The sequence below is a fragment of the Xyrauchen texanus genome, chromosome 20 (genome assembly GCF_025860055.1).
Source record: "Xyrauchen texanus isolate HMW12.3.18 chromosome 20, RBS_HiC_50CHRs, whole genome shotgun sequence".
Taxonomy (NCBI): Eukaryota; Metazoa; Chordata; class Actinopteri; order Cypriniformes; family Catostomidae; genus Xyrauchen; species Xyrauchen texanus.
This window is the reverse complement of record NC_068295.1, coordinates 21,407,974-21,430,562: the sequence shown is the minus strand read 5'-3', so window position 1 is coordinate 21,430,562 and position 22,589 is coordinate 21,407,974. Positions and strand designations below refer to the sequence as shown.

Sequence of the window (22,589 nt, the reverse complement as noted above, 5' to 3'; positions counted from 1 at the left end):
GCCTGTCTGGATGGTGTCCAGGGAATCCTAGTTTAATTATGCATTAATTAACAGAATTAAAATGCACATCCTCTGAGATTGGGGTTTTATTGATATTTGGTATTAAGGTTACAAGAATGGTTGAATATCAGATTGGCTGTACAATATCAAAAGGACTGCCTAAGACACTGTGATCTCATGTCCAAGCCAGGAATTATGAAGATAATAAAGGCTTCTATGGGTGGCTTATCAACTCTTAGGGCCAGTTAGTTTTTCTGTCATTCCATTTCACACAGGTCATTTCTATATCTTCTCACTCATCTTTCTCCCTCACATCTACTATAACATATACTCTTGTGTACCGTGCAAGGCAGTGGGTTACACATGCAAACATTCCTGAAGCTGGTACGTTGTTCAAAACCTTCCGAGATAGGAACTGTCTGAGCTTTAATATATGGTGGCTGTTATGCAATACTGATACAGTATACTAGGGTTTTGACAGTAAGCTGACTTTTTCTTTTACTGTTTAAGACAGCATGCACTAGACTGCACCCTTTTTCTTTTAATTTGAACTTGAAACTTTATTCATTGGCAGAGGTTTATGCTGCGATTTCTTGGATCAGTAGCACTTATAAATATTTCTCTTGTTTCAGGTGTGGGGTAGATTGTTTATGATCATGTATTTTTAATTTTCTATGCATAAAAATTTGCACTGTCCCGGTGTGTCCCTTGTTTTTCCCTAAACATCATAAATGTAGTTGTTTTTCACAGTGTTTTTGAATTCACCTTTTATTTTCATTTTTGTAACTGAACGGACATCTAATTTTTGTATTACTTCGTCTTGCTGTCTTTTGTTTTTGAATATGTATATGACATTCACATCAAGCACTCATTTCCAGCTTTTTTCATAAATGTATTGTTTCAGTCTATTTTACCCAGATTTTTATAGCAGAGTATTTATTTATTTTTTTTAAACATTCACATGCTTATTCCCCAGTATTTTCCTATGTTAAAAAAACTTAACTGTGTAAACTGCTGAATTTTAAAATGTAATTGGATGTGTCTGGGAGGATTTTTCAGTAAATAATTCAAAGAAATGTTGTCATTGGATTCGTTTACAGATTCGATTAGCAACTGAACATTGATGATTGAATTAGTAGAATATATGCTTCCTTTAACAGCATAATTTTTACATCTGAAACAATGCTTTCCTTGAACAAAGAGTGCTTTGGTGTTGCCCTGCAAAACGAATACCACATTAACATGTTGGCATGGGCACTGTCTTGGTAATAAGGCCTTTGCCTTCTTTTACAACGAAAGCATGCACTTCAATGGTTTATGCATTTGGCTTCCAAAGGATAATATATACATATTGTTACTGATATATATATATATATATATATATAGAGATATACACACGCACACACACACACACACACGGTTTCTGCAGGTTTTATGACGCTAAATTTAAGACTTTAAGACCATTTTTAAAAGACTAAAAGAAAAAAAAAAAGCTGTAGATTAAATGTTATTACCACCAAAAATGTATAAACAAGATTTTATTCAAAAACATTTCGTCATTAAATCTAGAAACTCAACAAAAGGAGCATTTATGATTTTTTTTTCTTTTGTTATAAGAACCTCCCTATGATTCTGCAATCTAAATTATGGGGCGGCTGTGGCTCAGGTAGTAGAGCGGGTCGGCCACTTATCGCAGGGTTGGTGGGTCGAATCCCAGCCCGACTCCACATGCCGAAGACACTGAACCCCAAGTTGCTCCCAATGGCAGGCTAGCACCTTGCATGGCAGCTCTGCCGCCATTGGTGTATGAATGTGTGTGTGAATAAGTCACAGTGTTTGAATACCGTTAAAAAGGCGCTAATATATATATATATATTATAAATAAGTGTAGACCATAAATCCCTTATAAATTTACAGACATTTACACTGTGCCACTCAGTTGCCATGCTTCATGAACGGCAAAATGACATGCCAAGGTTGTTTCCTGGTCAGCACACATGTGTGAATTATCTTTTGAACTACAGAAAATTATGCCAATAATGCATACATAATTTCCCATAAATCTGACAATGCGTTCAAAAGATATTTAACTTTTTGATAAAAATCTATGTATCAGAGAGGCAGTATGGCTGATATGGGAAAAATTATATATGGTTTATATATGGTTTCAAAACTTTGCGTGTATCGTCAGATCATGGTCCTGATGAAGCATACCAAGTTTAGTTTCAATATGACAAACTATTGACAAGATATAACCTCACTTCTATCTCATAAAATCTGTGCAAAAATAAAAATTTGGTATTATTCATTCTGTGCGGATCAGGCAGATTTTTTTTGTGGCACTGTTTAGGCACATCAGGCAAAGCTGGCAGGAATAGTAGCAAACAAAAAATGTCATAATCCAAGATGGTTATCAAAACTTAATTTTCTTCATACCCTGAAGTGCAAAGTGTAAATATTTGCAGTAAGGCAGTTATCCTTTGTCATACATCTGCATATGTTAACATACAATGATTCAAATGTTTTTAGATTTATCAAAAATAAATTTACACAGTGCAAAAATGTACTTCTGCAAGTTTTTCCCAAATGTTTAAAATTAAGTAAAAAATGTTGAGCTGTACAAAAAAATGTGGATGAAATATTTTAACCAACATATTAACTAAGTATGGTGATTCTTTAAGTATTTGCAATAAGTAATATATTTTAAGGCTCATTTCCATTAATACATTTCTGCTGTTGTGTTCTACTTATTCTCAAGGCCTCCAGCTGCTTGGCTTTCATCCAGCCATCTCTAGAAAGTGTGTTCTGCCCATGACTTAATGACAGCAATCTGAAAGAATGAGAACACAAATTGGTACTTAATATCAAAAACAACCTTTGGTTATTTTATGTTTAATAAATGTTTGCTAAACTGTGGCCGTATTATAGAAAAATACTATTTTAAGTCTTACTTTAAAATATGACAAAGATCAAGTTAGGATTTAACTGGCATTGATAAGATAGGATTCCTAAATAACAGTTATAAAAGGTAGTGTTCTAGAGTTAGGTTGTGTCTGTAATATGACCCCTGGTTTAGAGAACTTGATTAAGTGTTTGGGCAATTAAAATCCCACCTTGCAACTACCAGCAATCTATGAAGATCTTCTGCAGACATACTCTGTGGGTCATCTTTACGCATGTCAACAAAGTCTTCTTCCACTGCCTACAGATCAAGAGTGCAGTTAGTGTGTAAGAGAAGTGCACGAGACAAGAAAACTTTATACTGTAGAAACTCGGAGCAAAAACGTGTATCAAAAGTCTATCACATCTGACCTTTGTGATCTCATCAGAGATGCTGTAGTTCAGGGCACGTGCAACACTCAGGTAGATGCGATATTTGTTTAGTTGAGGTGGAATCTGTGCTACCTGTACTGCACTCAGGTACTCCTCAAGGTTAGGTGGATTCAGCGTGGGCCGGAGGTGGACTTGACAGTCAGACTGAGAAAGAAATACAAATCAATGAACAAAACTTCTTTGCAATAGGTCTCAGAAATAAATAAAAATGTCTTCCACATTAACAATGATTTGCTTATGTCTCTTATGTACATTCATAAACACAAAGTGAGAGAAACCTAAGTTTTCAAAACGGTTTCCCTAATACTAATTTCCCTTATGTAAATACTAATACTTTCCATTGGTAAAAAAAATAAATAAAAATAATTATAAAAAAAAAAAAAAAAAAGAGCCCTGCCAACTCCTCACACCACTGGTTATGCCAATGTTACTACAACAGGCTGGATGGGATGCTCAAACAAACAGAGCAATGCTTTGATAGTGCCAGAGCTACAGTTTTTACACTTTTTGGGAAAATCAAGCTACTAATAGCTTACTTATAATTGTCTCTGCATATTAAACAGGGACAGGCAAAAGTATTAAAACATTAAAATAATTAGGGGGCCTGGGTATCTCGGCACATATTGACGCTGACTACCCACTCCTGGACTACCACTCATTTTCTCCACCACCTTGATTGAGGTGAGTAACCGTGCCACCACGAGAAGCTAACAAATAGTGGGAATTGGGAGAACAGGACAGAAATTATAAAAAAATAAAATATTTTTATAACACACATCACATTTGAAATGACAATAGAAATGTCAGAAGTAGGCATGTCATAAAATATTGATTGGCATGTTATTTTATCGATATACATTTTTGAGGCATCGATATATTAACATTAGCCAACATTTAAATTAGAGCTTTCCAATTCACTCAGTTGCTGCTTCAGGTTTGTTTATTGTAGTCTGGCATAATAGCTTTGGGAGAACACAAGAGGGGGATATAACAATAACTGGAACCGGTCATACACTTGATGAGAAGCGTAGTCGATCTACTCATCACCATACAAATACAAGTTACAAAGGTTTTTGTACGTCAAGAATCAACAAAATGATGATGATGAGTTTGCAGATTAGGGTATGAAATGATAGGTTACCTTTTCTGTAACCCCAGTTCTCTGAAATATTGAGTGGAGAGATCAACCTACGGGAAGGGCATACGAAGCATCCAATCGCACCAAGTCTTGCTTGACAGACAGGACACGTGTCCAATGCCGCTGTAAGACTCTGCCCTTACCTGAGGGCATACAAGGACCTGTACACGCTACTATCCTCAATGAGCATATTCGCTTCTCGTGGTGGATCTCTCCACTATGAACTGGGGTTACAGAAAAGGTAACCTATTATTCCCTTTCATTATCTCTCATGTTCGAGATCCACCTATGGGAAGATATGAATAATGCTGTCAGCCAAAAGGATGGTCTCCTAATTAAAGGCAGTGGCACATACATACTTTATAATATTAGCAGGCTCTAAAAAAATAAACAAATGCAGGGAGAAGAGGCCCTGAAACCTTGGAGTGAAACCTGTGGGGTAACACGTACACAGTGTGAGGGAGAAAGGGTTATGGGTTCATTTACACAAAACGCATGCGTTACTGGGGTTCTGGTGACATCAAGTCGGTAGTACCGGACAAAAGCTTGGAGGGGAAGTCCAACATACAGCTGAACAAATGGAGACTCCCTGAAACAGGGCCCAGGAAACAGCCATGGCTCTTGTGGAATGGGCTCTAAGGCATGAGGGCGGGGGGGGGGGGCTGGAGACTCTCAAAGCAATATGACAAAGATATTGCTTCCACAAGCCAATGGAAGGTTGTTTAGAAATGGGGTTACCAGTGTCAGAAGGAAGGAGGAAGCCCAAAGACATGGTCGCTTTCTGATAGTCTCAGTCCTACTTGTATACGTGGAGTGCATGCACAGGACACAAGGCATTCAGCCTCTCATCCTCCACAGAGGTGAAAGGAGGTGGAAAGCGCTGAGCTCTAACACCTCCACTGTGAATTTAGGGAAACACTTAGAAAGGGGAAGCACCATTGTGTTCAAGTTGGACCTTTCATGGGCTAGGCCCATAGAGCCACCCTGTCTGGGTGAGGGTGGTATATTTCTCAGTTCGCCTGAGACAAGAGGCTTGTGCACAACGGGAGCGGGTATGGCTGGGCATGAAGGAGGGGAATTATCTCCGCCAGACATATGGGTGCTATAAGAATAAGTGTCAAGCTCTGCTCTCTCACTTTGACAAGAGTGGGAAAAATCAAGCTGAGAGGGGGAAAGGCATAGAGCAGCACATTGGGCCATGGATGTGCCAGTGCATCTACACTGAGTGGCGCATCATTGTCTTTTAGCAATAAGAACGTAGGACAATGGGCAATTTAACACAAGGTGAAGAGATTGTCACAAGCCCGTCCGAATATACCCTTCCACACTACCTGAGTGTGGAGTCGCCACTCTCCGTAGTGTTTGTTTCTCCTTGAAAAGAGATCCACGCTAGAGTTCAAAACTCCCGGGACTTGAGTCGCGCATAACGGCAGGAAGTACTGACTGCTCCATACCAAAAGTTTGTGGGCTAGGCAGTGAAGCTGAGGGGAGCGCATCTCTACTTGCCGATTAATGTGCACTACGGCTGTGGTATTGTCGCAGCACACTAGAACATGCCTCTGAAGGCAAGGCAGAAAATGTCTTGAGTCTTCCATACAATAAGGAGCTCTAGATAATTTATGAGAGTAGTTTGGTCAGCCACGTACCCATTCACTGTTCTGCCCTCCTAGTTGGCACCCCTCCAGGACAGGGCAATGTCAGTCGTTAACACATTTTTTAACATAACCATTCCTTGAATGCATGAAAGACTGTGCTTTTCCAGTGGTGCAATGTTGATGTGCAAGCCCAAATCACTGTAATATTCTAACAGACGAGCGCGCATCACAGTAGCATAGAGTTATTGCACCATTCCTTGTTGACGTAAACACACAAGCCACCACCGTGAGTCTTACCGCACAGAGCTGCATTACTGTCAGAATGAAACGAGACCATCTAGCTGAATGGCGGAAACACAGGGAAGAGTAGTATCCTCGAGTAGACAAGTCGGTTTGGTCAGCCCAACTAAGTGCAGGCAAAGTCTGGGAGGCCCCCAGATTTGCCACAATTTCCCCCGGTCCGTCATCATGTTAAAGTTAGATGCTTTGGGTTACCTCTACCAAGGTGAGGCAATGGCTAATGTTCTCTGGCAGAAAAAGAGCTTCCTTCGTATATTTCAACCCCATAAACCACGCAGAAGGGATGGGTATCCCTCGCTACAATTAGGGCTCCGCAAGTGGTCGGGCATGCCCATGACTGCTGGTTCATGGAGTTCGCAGATGTCATGGGTTTCAACTGAGCCATGCTGTGGAAAACCACTGAATTCTTATTACCCAAGTATCAGCAGGTGGTTAGCCCAAGATGCAGGAAAAAACAGCAATAAAGAAAGGTGGGCAGCCATAAAAGCGAGAGGGCCAATGAACATGAACGGCTTTCCGGCAGGATAAAACAGCAACTGACCTTCCATGGCAGTCATGCCTAGTGGAGGCTGATCCTTGGGTGTGTCCTCCTGTAGACTGTTAAATGAAAGCCAACAAGTGAAATCTAATTGAGCTGTGAGCTAAATGTTCAGAGGTTGCGAGAAGTGAATGTCAAAAGAGGAAAATAGTGCGCAAGTAGGTCCTTTTATGCCTTCAGGTAAGGGCAGGCCTTACAGTGGCATTGTACACTTGCTCCTCTCTGTCAAGCCAGACTTGGTGTAATTGGATGCTTCTGCAGATGTCAGGTGCGTATGCCCTTCCCATAGGTGGATCAACACAAGATGAAAGAACTGGAGAAACTGTGCAAACTGAAAAGATTAGAAATTATTATGGAATGGAACTGTATGCAGCTTTGAAACCACAAAAGATATGATATGATTTTAACTGAAAATAAATTGTGTGGGCTATATAAAAGATACATCTTAACATAGATAATCTTTGTCTTGATGATTTTGGTCAAATTTAAAATGAAAATTATGGGAGTTTCTCTTCGTGGCACTGCAAATTTGAGCAGCTTCTGGAGAAGGGTGGTGGTGGTGGGTGCGTACCTTAGTTGAAAATAATTGTTTAGAATTTCAGAACACGTCATATCCTCTGCCAGACATGTCCAGTGTGCAACCCCCCTTTAATTTACCCTGCCACTCACACCAAAGTTGTGTAAAGGGACAAAGACTATTGCAACGAGTAGCCCTATTTTTATATAGATACATACCATACTTACCATACATATATATTTAGTTAATTGTTGGGAACTTATTTTTATTATCAATGCATGAAAAAGTAATTGATAAAAAGACATTATAAAAGCCAAAAACTATTCAACAACATGCAGTTGCCTTTTAAACTTTGTATCACTGTAAACATACTGAGTAGCCAGCTTTGTGACAATAAGTGGCTTTCCTGGCCTCTCTAATGTCCTTGTGGTAGAGTTGCAGCCATGGTAACTAGAGAGCTGACGTACAGGAATAGCACAGCACATTCCACAAGATATTAGCATCATATTAAGCCATGATAAGAGCCCAGCCAGGGAGCTGACGAAGACACGGAGGACTGCAATGGAAATATTCCATTCTTCACGACTGCCCAATGGGAACAACTACTCCCATTTTTACACCAGTCTCTTGGGAGTTGCATCTGACCAAACAAAACATTTTCACCTGGTGGAATTAAAGGGATAGTTCACCCTCATCATTTATCACCCTCATGTTGTTCTAAACCAGTATGACTTACTTTCCTCTGTGAAACACAAGAGATGTTCTGCAAAATGTTAGCCTCAGTTTACATTCACTTTCACAGCATCTGTTGTCCATATAATGAAAGTGAATGTTGCCTAAGGCAAGCATTCTGCCTAAATATCTAAATTTTTTTGTGAACTATCCCTTGAAGAGGTTGGGTCTCCCTGATCAATACTTTGATGTCTAAATATGTGTGGTTGATATTTTAATAATAAAGCCCAAGTGAAAGGGATTTAGGCCTGAAGTTCTTACCGGGAGGAGGGATTGGCCCTCGGATGCGATAAGCACGTTAATATTGCAGGGGAATTCCATCTGGTGGTAGTTGAAGTCATATTCAACCTTCTGCCAGGAGATCAGGTTCCCCAGTGCAGTAATGTTCTGCACACCTACACAAAGAACAAACACCAAGAGACACAAGGCTTAATGTACTATGAACAACATGCAATTCGCAAATGCATTGTAATGCTCAGTTTTGTTCATTCAGCCTAAATGAAATGCCAGCTGCTGCAGTCCCTTTAACAGAGACACACCGCTCCTCTGAAAGAGGCTGAACCGGTATTAGTTGTGTATGCTAAATATGATAAGTTTACTGCTGTTATGAATACAGAACACAAAAAGATGATACTTGTTTTTCAAGGCAACTTATATATATTCTGAACTCGAAGACTAACAAGGTCTAAATATATACACTGGATGGCCAAAAGAAATGTTGCATATTCTAATATTTAGTTGGACCGCCTTTAGCTTTGATTACTACATGCACTCGCCGTGGCATTGTTTCGATAACCTTATGCAATGTCACAACATTTATTTCTGTCCAGTTTTGCATACATTTTTGGCTGAGATCTTGAATTGATGACGGGAGTCAAACCACTCCTTAAAGTCTTCTCCAGCACATCTCAAAGACATTCAATGGTGTTAAGGTCAGGATTATTCCTCATGCTCCCTGAACAACTCTTTCACAATTTGAGGCCGATGAATCTTCGCATTGTCATCCTGGTATATGCCCGTGCCATCAGGGAAGAAAACATCCATTGATGGGATAACCTGGTCATTGAGTACATTCAGGTAATCAGCAGACTTAATTTTATTGCTGCATTATGTTGCTGAGCCTAGACCTGACCAATTGAAGCAACCCCAGATCATAACACTGCCTCCAGAGGCTTGTACAGTGGGCACTATGCATGACAGGTGCATTGCTGTATGTAAAAAATGTCCCTTCTTACCCTGACTTAGTAATAGGTTAAATCTGGACTCATCAGACCACAACCTTTTTCCATTGCTCCACTCCCCAATCTTTATGCTCCATAGCAAATTGTAGTTTTTCATGATTAGCTTCACTAAAAAGTGGCTTTCTGTTTAGTCCCAATCCCATAAGTTCTCATCACATTGTGCATGAGGAAATGCTCTTATTTCCACTATTAAACAAAGCAGTGTGTTCTACTGTTGATTTTATATGATGTGACTTCAAAAGTTTTATCGATCTCTGATCTCCAAGATTTTTTCTGACCACATTTCTTACGCAAAGCTGCTTGGGGGTTATTGTCCATTTGGAAGATCCATTTGTGACCGAGCTTTAACTTCCTGGCTGATCTCTTGGTATGTTGCTTCAATATCTCCACACAAATTTCCTTCCTCATAATGCCATCTATTTTGTGAAGAGCACCAGTCCCTCCAGCAACAAAGCAACATCTGCTGCCACCCCCATGCTTCACGGGTGGGATGGTGTTCTTCGGCTTGCAAGCCTCACGCTTTTTCCTCCAAACATAACAATGGTAATTATGGTAAAATGTTTCAATTTTTGTTTCATTAGAGCAGAGGACATTTCTCCAAAAAGAAATATCTTTGTCCCCATGTGCATTTGCAAACTGTAGTCTGGATTTTGATGGCGGTTTTAGCAGTGGCTTCTTCCTTGCCGAGCAGCCTTTCAGGTTAGGACGATATAGGACACATTTTACGGTGGCTATAGATACTTGTCTACCTGTTTCCTCCAGCATCTTCACAAGATCCAAACTACGCTCATCTCTAGTAGACAGAACACGTCTCCTTCCTGAGCAGTACAACAGCTGTGTGGTCCCATGTTGTTTATACATGTATAATATTGTTTGTACAGATGAAAGTGGTACCTTCAGGCATTTGGAAATTGCTCCCAAGGTTGATCCAGACATGTGGAGGTCCACATTATTTTTATGTAATATGGATGAATTCTTTTGATTTTTCCACGATGTCAAGCAAGGAGGTACTGAGTTTGAAGGTAGGCCTTAAAATACATCCACAGGTACACCTCCAATTCAGACCACATCCTATCAGAAGCTAATTGGTTAATTGTCTAAAGGCTTGACATCATTTTCAGGAATTTTCCAAGCTGCTTAAAGGCACAGTTAACTATGTGTATGTAAACTTCTGACCCACTGGAATTGTGAGTCACTTAAAAGTGAAACAATCGGTCTGTAAACAATTGTTGGAAAATGTACTCATGTCATGCACAAAGTAGACGTCCTAAACGACTTGTGAAAACTAGTTTGCTAATATTAAATTGGTGGAGTGGTTAAAAAAATTAGTTTTAATGGCTTCAACCTAAGTTTATGTAAACTTCTGACTTCAACTGTATGTCTCCTATTTAGCACTGTAGTTTTCCCAGCTACAAATCAGTGCTCTCTCACCTGTGGTGTTCAGCTGGCCCTGTTCCAGCTGTGTCTCATCCAGAAACAGGGATGTGTTACTGGCCAGCTGAAGAGTCCCACTCACCAGGCGGTTAGCTGTGTAGTCTTTCCTTGGCACCATGTGCTGGTTATTCATATTATGCAAGCTCATGCATAATCTGTATGACTGGCATGAAAGGTAAATTAACGGTTTAAAATTCTTAACAGTTCTAAAGCAATTTTTTTTTTAAATAATACAACTAATAAAGTAATAGAGCAGATAAGCTTATATAAATAACAATGGTGCATAGCTCACATAACATTAGTGAAAATAGCAGCTAATACAATTACAAATTGAAGTATTCAAGGAATAGATCATTCACCAGTTGAGCACTGAAATCAATGCAAGTTATTGCATAAACATGCAAGCCAATATGAACAAGCTTCTCACATCTGGCTCTCATGATCGTCCAAAAGACAAGGTTTAAAAAAAAAAAAAATATATATATATATATATTTTGGGTTGTTCCTCAGTGGTTGAGGCTCAGGGTTACTGACCAGAAGGTCAGGGGTTCAAGCCCCAGCACCACCAAGATGCCACTGTTGGGCCCTTGAGCAAGGCACTTAACTCCAGGTTGCTCCAGGGGGATTGTCCCTGTAATAAGTGCACTGTAAGTCGCTTTGGATAAAAGCGTCTGCCAAATGCATAAATGTAAATTTAAAATCTATTGTATGCATTTAGAAGACACGCAAGTTAAATTGACTACTTTAATAAATGTTTTGGTTACTTTTTTAGGCCTTAAAAGTGAGGCATTATCCACTGCCATGTATAAAAAGTCATACAGGTTTGAAACGACATAAGGGTGAGTAAATTGATAGAATTTCAATTTTTGAGTGAAAAATTCCTTTAAAATCAATTGTTTCTGTAATTAAAGGTAATTTTGAAGATCTTGAAAAGCACATTCTAGAAGACTTACAGATGGTACAAGCTGTTGGATGACCTTGCAGAGATGGTCCGTGTATGGAGTGCTATGCGGACAACCACTGAGATTTAGGGTAAATTTGCCCAAAGGAAGAACATCACGTCTGCTATATCTGAAAAAAAGAGGTTTGTAAGAAGTCACTATTTTTTTAAGTGAGAAAAAGTGATATTAAGCACTGCATACAATTCCAAAATATGGAATATAAACATTTAAAAAGCCACTCTAGAAATGTAATGAGAAACTCACACTTTGGAGACGAGATGGAGAATGAGGTACTCTGCAGCGAGTGAATCCCCCAGCAGGACGTGTGTGAGGTAGGTGAGCAGCTCTGCTCTGACTGAAGCCAGCTCTCCAAGAACACCATTTAAATCTGAGGACGACAACACACACACACACTATCTTATAAACTTTGTATCATGTGCCAGAATTTAAGGGCAATGAGCTTGTTTACAGGGACACCAGAATGAAATTTATTACGAGAAAGCTGCTTAAGATTCAAAATCGGCATACGCATTGACATGCACTGTGTTATCAGCTTTCTCTTTACTCCAGTATACATGTGGCACGATAAGTAAGCAGTTTTATCCACAGCAACGTAATTTCCCCGCAACACTTGTGTAAATAACAAATATGACATTAGAAGAAGACTTCGCTATTTTGTTCTCTGTTTGTTTTCTTATTTTCCCATAGCGACCTGTAGCTGAACTGCAATGTAAAAGTGGGATTACCCTCTTACTTCAAATTCCGGGATTCCCCTTATGCACAAATGCGTGGACGAGAGGGACAGTAGTCAACATTTTTAATTGGTGTATAAATGGGTTTAGTTTATGTACTTTTCCCTTTTTCCAGTGTACTTCCAGAAATGTCTAATTCTTTCCACTGTGTTGAATTGTTGATCTGATGTAGAACTCTTATTATTTCGTAGTTATCCGGTATGTTCCACGCACATGTGCTCAAAGAACACAGCTTATGGAAATTGCCGTTCTCGTTTACATTTCAGAATGCCACTTTCTGCAAAACCCTGGAATAAACAGTTTTCTTAAGTATATGTAAACGTGTTCAATGTCTTACAGTCTCTGTTATCCTCCAAGGCACCAGGGGGCAGTAATGGGTTGTTGTGTAGTAGGGGCTGGGCATATAACATGTGCACTCGTGGTACAAGGGATGCTGGTGGGCTGTGAACTCTTTGCTCATCTACAGTCTCCATGCCTTCTGTTGGATCCAACAGTGAAGATGCCTCTCTTAAAACAGGAAACAATTTTAAGATGCAATTGTAGAGAACCTAGTCTTGTAATTACAAGCTTCCAAAAATCATTGATTATTACCTCTCATCTGCAATCATGCTCAATGTAGGATCCACAGAGAGAATGCCAAATACTTCTAACATTTCGTTCAGTTTGAAACTGTCCCATTCCTCATATACCTGTCAATTACAGAGAATGGACCATTTTGGACATGTAGGTGGGGAACAATTCAATGCTGTGAACCATTTTATCACAAGTAAACTACAAGGTTAACGTGTCGGGTAAAGACAAATTTATTATATTGTTATTCTAAAGAGCTTGTATTAAAAATGACATACTATGAAATAAATGACAAAGGCAAACAATTTAATTGAACCATTTAATTAGTTTAAGATTAAGATTAAAGGTGCTGCAAGCAGATTTTTTTCATGGAGATGTACATTTTTTGAAAGATATTAATGAAATAAGTTTCGTGAGATATCTCACCTGTCTCTCTGACAGCACCAGACTTTGTAAACAGCAAACAAAAATGAGTCTGCAGACCGCAGACTCTGACGCTTTCTGCCCATCAATCATTTTACAAGTTCTCATAGTATTGTAGTTGCAGTGAATTATTGAGGCTTAATACCATTTTTATGCCATGTTAATAAGAGTTGTCAGTTGAATGCGCTATTTTGATACTGTTGTTTTTGACAACCGTTTATGCTCCAAGTCTGTATCAGTAAAACTAATTTGGTATCTTTGGAGTGCAGGATATTGGAAACGGGGTGCGTGGCTAATCCAACAGCACAGTTTGGGGTAATTCTAGAATGGCTAAAATCAATTACAGCACCGATAAGGGAGCAACGAGTTAAACCTTAACAAGGCAGGCTGGGCCTTTCTCCTCAGGCAAAGGGAAGTTTAGATCCAGACTAGAGGTGCAGCGTGAAGTGGACGCATTCTGATTGGGGGCTTCTGTCTCCTGACGCTTTGGCTCCATGTTGGAATGAGAATCTGCAGAACTCGGAGCTCCTGATCAAAGACAAAATACAAACAATCCTTTCTCTTGCACATGAACCAATATACAAGCTACTTTTGACCAATGAATAGCCATCCATTTTCAATTAATTCCACAGAATTTTGTTTTTGTATTATTTTTATAAAGATTGCACTAAGAGTAATTATCCAGTAATTAAATATATTAGAAATGAGCATTTAAAACATGTACATTGCCTATAGAAAGTCACCATACCTTCTCAAAATCATTATAATTTGTTGTGCCAGGAGGATATTAATCAGGGAAGCTATCAAGAGGTCTAAGGCAACTTTAAGGATTTACAAGCCCTTAAGGCTGAGATTGATCAGTCTGTGCATGTGAAAACAATCTACCAAGCTTACCACAATGCTGGCCTGTATGGCAGGGTGGCAAGAAAGAAGCCTCTTCTGAAAAAGTGCCACACTAAGTATTGTTTTCACTTTGTGAAAAAACACTTGAAGGATTCTGATGCCATGTGACAAAAGGATTAATGGTCAGATGAGACAAATATTTTGACATTTTGGACTGAACTCAAAAGCACTATATTTGGAGGAAACCAAACAGTACATTACCAAGAACATACCATACCTACTGTGAAGCATGGTGTATGGAATATTATGTTATGGAACATTATGGGGGTGTTTTTCTTCAGTGGGGATTTGGCAATTGGTCAGGTTTGAAGTGAAAATGGATACTGCTATATACACCCAAAACTCTCCAATGCAGTGGCTTAAGGATAGGATGGTCAGGAACAGTCCATGAGTGGCCAAGTCAGAGCCCTGACTTAAATACATTAGAAAATCTGTGGATTAACTTGAAGAGAGCAGTCCACTGTCACTCACCCAATTTGACTTAACTCGAACAATTCTGCCAGGAAGAATGGGCAAATATTTTATACAGACTGATGGCTGTCATTAAAGCAAATTTTACCCTACGAAGTATTAAATCCAGGGGTATAATCACTTTTCAACCCTGCTTTCTAGTTTTTCATCTTTTATACATTTTTGGAACTGGTGCCTTTTTTTCATCCTTGAATGTTATAAAGCAAAATTTGTAAATAAAGCTGGAATTTGTTTTATTTCAGGCTTCAAGACCAAAAACAAGTGACTGTTTCAAAGGGGTATGATGATTTTCTATATGCATTGTATATTCACTAAATGCATTTCCATGCGATTTCCACGACTTTTAAAGACTCTTTGAACTTCCATTACTATTCCAGGCCTGGATATAACAAATGCTAAATTCACTGAGATTTCCAGGTTTTCAAAGACTGTGGAAACACAATTTTTCATCTACTACCTATAAGCTACATACTCATTAGAACAGCATAATTCACATTTTCCTCCAGTGATGTGTGCTCCACCCTGAGCAGAGTGAAGGCACATAAAGCTGCTGGCCCTGATGGCATCCTGGGCAGAGTGCTCAGGGCCTGTGCAGAACCTGCTTCAAAACAGCCACCATTGTACCAGTACCAAAACATGCTGTTGCAGTTGCCCTCAACGGCTTCCGCCCCATTGCTCATACTCCCATCATAGCAAGGTGTTTTGAGAGGCTGGTCCTCTCCCACCTGAAAACATGTCTCCCCCCAACACTGGACCCAACAGGTCAACTGAGGATGCTATCTCCTCAGCTCTTCACCCCGCGCCCTGACTCACCTGGACAAAAATAACACGTATGTCAGGATGCTATTCATTGATTTCAGTTCTGCCTTCAATACTGTGATCCCATCCAAGCTGATCTCCAAGCTCACCGATCTTGGCATTAGCCCCTCCCTCTGCAACTGGACCCTGGACTTCCTCACTAACAGACCACAGTCTGTTAGGATAAGCAACCACAAATCCTCCACCCTCACTTTGAACACTGATGCACCACAGGGCTGTGTGCTGAGTCCAATCCTCTACTCCCTATTCACCCTCGACTGCATACCTGAGTATGGCTCCAACTCCATTATCACGTTTAAAGATGACACCACGGTGGTAGGTCTGATCAGCGGCGACGATGAGATGGCCTACAGGGAAGAGGTACAGCACCTGGTAGTGTGGTGTGCCAACAACAATCTCACACTCAACACCCAGAAGACCAAGGAACTGATTGTGGACTACCGGAGGACTAGGAAAGGACACACACACACACTCGAAGTGGAGCGTGTGACAAGCTTCAAGTTCCTGGGTGTCCATATCTCTGAGGATCTTTCCTGGACCTACAACACCTCCACTCTGATTAAAAAGGAGCAACAGCGCCTTTAATTCCTTAGGAAGCTAAGGAAAGCTCACCTGTCCCCCCCATATCCTTCTGAATTTTTACCGCTGCACTATTGAAAGTGTCTTAACAAACTGCATCACAGCGTGGTATGGCAACTGCTCTGTCTCAGATCAGAAGGCACTCCAGCGGGTGGTGAAAACTGCCCAATACATCACTGGTGTCCAGCTACACTCCATCAATGACATTCACTATAAACGCTGCCTAAGGAGGGTGAGAAGGATTATCAAATACACCTCTCACCCCAACCACGGTCTGTTTACTCCTCTCCCATCTGGGAGACGCTATAGGAGTCTTCGCTGTCGCACCAGCAGACTCAGGAACAGTTTCTTTCCCTCAGCTGTCAGCCTACTGAACTCTAAACTCAGGTGCTGAACACTACATCCCACCCGGACTTCATATTTGTATTTTTCTTTTATTAATTTATATATATTTATTTACATTTTTATTTTTTCACTCATTCCCTTGCACATTTCTTGTACATAACATCTACCTCCTGATGCTGCTTGCACTGTTATGGCCACTGGCCATATACATATATTTACACATTTATACCTCATTCTGTACAATGCACCTTCAGTTTATGCTTCTTCATTTGCACCTTGTACTGTATTACAGACATTTGCATTGAGCTGGTCTCTGCTTCTCTACATTATAACTTTGCACTCAAGAAACCCATATTATATATACACTTACATATTTCTCTCTCATATATATATATATATATATATACACACACACACATACATATTGCTATTTGCACTTCTGGTTAGATGCTAACTGCATTTCATTGGCTCTGTACTTGTATTTTGCACAATGACAATAAAGTTGAATCTAATCTAATCATAATTGATTAATTAAACACTTTCCAGAACTAAGCAGTCAGTTCACATTTGACATTCTATACGTGATTTCCCTCCAACCTTGGTTAACATTTTTCATCAGTTGTGGCTGCGTGTCCATCTCATCATCATCCTCCTCATAGCTGCGTTTATGCCGATTCGGGGTATAAGAAGTGGAGGGCAACACTCGTGCCTGACTGGTGCCTGCATAGCTGTTCTGAGCAATTAAAGATCCATGAACACACTTATGTTAAATCATGCTGATCAAACAAACACTGAAGGGAAAACGAAAGTGAACAATGACATCAAAACAGTTTACAAGACAGGTACTGGCTCCAAATAAAGGATATTTCCTTCACCCATTGAGATTCTCCTGGAATGGGGACACAATAGAATGTCTGTCTCTCTGATGTCACTGTGTTTCTTGAGTTAAAGTCCACCTGTTGAGGTTTATTTAAACATGCTTTTCACTATTCGTCTATTCAATATAATCCAAAATAAATTATGTAATTTTACCTCTTATTACATAAGTGCACTGCACTGTCTAGGTTGTATGTTTACATGTTAGCCAGGCAAATATTTACTCACCCCACACTCTGTTACATCTTTGTACTTTCCACATTTCAACAGCTGTGGGCAAGGTCATAAGCGGAAATTATATTAAAAAGGCAAACAAAAGTAATTGATTCCTTTGGTTATGAACACCAATGTGAGACATGCAAAAACACATTAAATGGCATAGCAAATATACTAATGCAAAAGTGATTCTTTGCACAGACGTTAAAACTACATACTTTTGAGTTTGATGTGGGATCATTCATCTCATAAACCCCCACGAACAATTCTGGATCAAACATATCCTGGACCATGCAGCGGAATTTTACAAAACTATTGGGCTTGAGGTAGTGCATGGGAACATCATTCAGGGATGGAACCTAGATAACATAGCAGACAAAAAGACAAAGTTAAGCAGGCGTACTGCTCATCCGATGGCCATTCAAGCTTTTTGAATTATAGCGACTGATCCCATACTAACATACTGGTTAATTAAAATTTTAAGCACAACTCTGAAAATATCACGCTAGGTGGTGCCCAGTACAGTTTGCATGTCAGGGGAACTAGTTTAAAGGATAATGAAATTAATATTGATCCGTCAATACAAATCACTCCTTATATTTGTTGCTGACTACCGGCCTTTACTCTAAACATGTGCACACAAATTAATTTACTTCTGCAAACATATAACAAAGCCTTTCATGTACAGTTGAAGTAATTGGTTTACATACAATTAGGTTGATGTCATTGAAACCCATTTTTTAACCACTCCACAGATTTAATATTAGCAAACTAAGTTTTGGCAAGTTGTTTAGGACACCTACTTTGTGAATGACATGAGTAATTTTTCAAATAATTGTTTATTTATTAGATTATTTAACAGGGACAATGCAGAAACGTTGCTACAATTTTAAGCAGCCGATGCTCCACATACAAGCTTCTAGCCAAGACTAATTGGCAGCCCCAGTCCCTGGTTAGGCTTTTTCAACAACAATAAAACAATAATCACACAAAAAAACTAAGCAAAAAGTAAAAAATCTAACAATAATAAAAGAAAGCGGAGACTGTGTATGAACATCAGTGTTCACAAACCTGCTTTAGTTTGAACCATTTTTTCTTTGAAAAATGTTCAACCCTTTCTGCATTTTCAGTTCAGCTGGTAGGCTGTTCCAAAGCAGTGTACCTTGAACTAAAAATGTGGATTGTGCAAATTTAGTTTTTCTCCTCAGTACTGTGCAATTCTGATTAGTTGTACCTCTTGTAGTGATTCCCCATACTACTGCAGATATCATAAGCCAATTAATATCAAAACGAAGCAAGATTACATACACATTTAAAAAACATTTTAATGAGTATAACATTTTCAAAGCTAAGCAAAATATGTTTGTAAAATATTACAACGATGCCATCTAATTTGTTTCTTGTCCAATTTTTTTTGTGTTTGTATATATAGAGATCTAACAGATTTGATGGTCAGTTGAGAATCCTGAACCTGACTGAGAATCTAAAATCATTAACTGTCTTTATTGCCTTTTGATTTATCTTAATCATAAAATCATTTATTTACTTCTAATTGAAAAACACATCGAGACAGTTTTTGAACAATTCAAGGTCAAACAGATTTATGCAGGAGTCTTTTTGAGGTCTAAGAATACTACCACATTACCATTACCTATAGCTCCCTTAATAAGTTCTGTGAGAAAGCAGTTTGCCATTTCTGTTGAATACTCAGGCCTAAAACCAAACTGAAGTAAATCATTTTTTTTTTTTCTAAATAGTTGATAAGTTGTTCAACTACCAACTTTTCCAGAATTTTAGAAATTGGTCTATAACTCTGAATTTCATCAACTGATCCTGCCTTAAAAATTGGGGTTATAATAGAAGTTTTCCAATTTGAAGGGAATTTACTTTCTCTAACAGATACATTTATCAAATTTACCAAGGGCTTTAGCAAACAAGCACTATATATATATATTTTTTAAATGCAGTATCAATTCCAAATATATCCTTAGCTCTCGAGTTATTCAATTGATTAATAATTTGGAGTATCTTATCTTTATCAACCTCAGAGATATAAAAGGATGAGGGTGTCTTTTATTGCATATTGTGGTAATTGTACAGATTCAAAACATACAGCAATTCTTCCACAGACTGGATAAAATATCTATTAAATGAATTAGTAATATCAGTGCTATCAGTACCAAGTCTTCCATTTATGTGCAGCTCCAACAACGGTTTTCTTTGTGTACCTTCTCGTTTAGAACGTTTGTTAATGCACTTCCAAAGAGATTAGCCATTAGCCTCCTGATTCTGCAATCAATTGCTCAATATATGCAGTTTTCGCTTCTCTTATTTGAGCAACTACTTTATTTCTTAACGATTTAAATCTTAGACTATCTGTCTGTGTTTTTGTAAGCAAAGAATTTTTCAAAGCAAGATCTCTCTTTTTCATTAGTTGATGGATATCCGAATTTAGCCATAATAAGGAAGAAGCCACTGATCCAAAACCGGCATAAAAAAGCCAGACAGTTTGCAAGTGCACATGGGGTCTAATGAAACAAAAATGGACCTGTTTGGCCATAATGACCATTGTTATGTTTGGAGGAAAAAGGGTGAGTCTTGCAAGCCAAAGAACACCATCCCAACCATGAAGCATGGGGGTGGCAGCATCATGTTGTGGGGGTGCTTTGCCGAATTTCACAAAATAGATGCCATCATAAGGAAGGAAAATGATGTGGATATATTGAAGCAACATCTCAACACATCAGCTCACTCCTCCAGTCAACAACTTTGAGGGCGTGTTGAAGAGGGTTTCGTCAAGGGTGCCAAACAAGTTAGAACTGCTATTGCAATGAGCCCAAGCATACCTCCAAAGTTATGGAAAAAATGGCTTAAGGACAACAAAGTCAAGGTTTTAGAGTGGCCATGACAAAGCTCAATCCGATAGAAAATTTGTGGGCAGAATTGAAAAAGTGTGAGCGAGCAAGGTGGCCTACAAACCTGACTCAGTTACACCAGTTCTGGCTGGAGGAATGGGCCAAAATTCAAGCAACTTATTTTGAGAAGCTTGTGGAGGGCTACCCAAAACATTTGACCCAACTTAAACAATTTAAAAGGCAAATACTAACAATGTGAATGTAAACTTCTGAACCACTGGCAACGTTATGAAAGAAATAAAAGCTGAAATATATCACTATCTACGATTATTCAGATATTTCACATTCTTAAAAGAAAATAGTGACCTAAGACAGGCAATGTTTTCTAAGATTAAATTCAGGAATTGTGAAAAACTGAGTTTAAATATATTTGGCTAAAGTGTATGTAAACTTCTGACTTCAACTGTATATTAGTACTAGACCGACAAAACAGACAAGCATTTGACAGGTCAGGTACCCATGTGTGAGCGTCGTTTTGTTTCAGTTTCTCTTTGAAGTACTCCACTACTTTCTTCTGCCAGTCTGGACTGGAGTTACTCTGGGCTGAAGGAACACAAAGTATAACCAACTTCCTGTAAGTTTTATTAGTTTATGCATGGCTGTTTAAATTAATCAACAACAATGAAGCTAATTTAAATAGGGCTTAACCAAATCTATACAAGTAAATATTAGTAAATCACAACTGGTCTGTATGTGTACAACTGAGCCACAAATATAATTAAAAAGCAAAACAAATCATGCTGTTCACATGCTCTTCTCTACCTGCATCTAAATGCATTAGTAGAAAACTAGCATTTTGAACGTTGTCTTACCAAAAAAGCCATCAACAACACCCAGTGGATTATTGATCCAATCATGAACGGTAGGCATTGCTGTTGGATTTACAAATGGGAAAAGTTCAAACTAATATGCCTTTGATATGTACTACAACTAGAAAGTTTCTGCAACACCGCATCAAACAATACACCGTGGCGGGAAAATGCGTCATGAAAAACTACCATGTGACCTGGGCACACGTTCTACGTAATGCGAAATGTGAAGGCTAGATAGTAGCTCACAGATATTTACAATGGATCTACTCCAAGAGCCTACTCCGCAAAAGGTAAATAAAGTTATTCAAATTTAAGCGATTTAGGGTTAATTTAGTGATGTATTGTATATATTGTAGAGCGTATTTTTTTAGCGCTATATAACATCCATTCAATTGTAATCAATAGTCATACCCATTCAAAGACACACCCTTTCAGTTTGTAACAAAGTAATTGACCGCACCTTTTCAGCAAAATACTGTGCAAAAAACAAATACATAATCTTTTTTTCACATACTTCAATGGTATGGAACAATTTAAATACAATTTAAATTATAGCAAATATTGAGCTAAACCTTGCATCAAATAATTAGGATACTCTGATCTTAAAGTTTATCCATTACGTTTATTTATTTGTTTTTTATAATTGTAATTGTGTGTGTGTGTGTGTGTGTGTGTGTGTGTGTGTGTGTAATAAATCATATTTATTTATTTATTTTTGTTGTTTTATATTTGTAAATGTATTTTCTTTATTTATATTCATTTATGCATTTGTTACTGTATATCCCCTGTACAGTTTCTAAATCCAAAATAAAAGCATTTATTAATTTAAAAAGTACAGATGAAATTAAGAGTATGATTCCTCCATAAAATTCAGCCACTGTTGAGCACCAAGTCATTTTTATTTATAACAACCATAGCTTATTTATTTATATATGAGTTTACCCATTCAACTAGAATCTTTAAGTTGTATATATTTATTCACATTATGGAAACTCTTTGCTCTCTAATAGGGCACAAAGGGGCTAAAGGGGAAAATGCACATTTTATTTTATTTTCTCCCAAAACACCAAATAGCAACAATACTTTAAAAGAATACTGTTTGTCACTATACATTGCAAAATATTCATGATCCACCAGAT

The 22,589-nt window shown here is 38.5% G+C and overlaps 1 protein-coding gene across 1 annotated transcript; it reads right to left on the bottom strand.

The window, feature by feature from the left end:
- Nucleotides 1–1,417: 1,417 nt before the first annotated feature.
- Nucleotides 1,418–21,595, bottom strand: mcmbp (minichromosome maintenance complex binding protein). The gene is made up of 16 exons (XM_052151433.1): nt 21,451–21,595; nt 21,096–21,181; nt 17,942–18,082; nt 17,736–17,777; nt 17,498–17,587; nt 17,229–17,361; nt 13,888–14,042; nt 13,113–13,210; nt 12,859–13,028; nt 12,034–12,157; nt 11,782–11,899; nt 10,826–10,991; nt 8,415–8,548; nt 3,313–3,477; nt 3,114–3,202; nt 1,418–2,830 (listed from the first exon to the last, which is right to left on the bottom strand). Exons 1-16 carry the CDS (start codon nt 21,506–21,508, stop codon nt 2,704–2,706), a joined length of 1,896 nt encoding a protein of 631 aa, XP_052007393.1. The 5' UTR covers nt 21,509–21,595; the 3' UTR covers nt 1,418–2,703.
- Between the last annotated feature and the right edge of the window lie 994 nt (nt 21,596–22,589).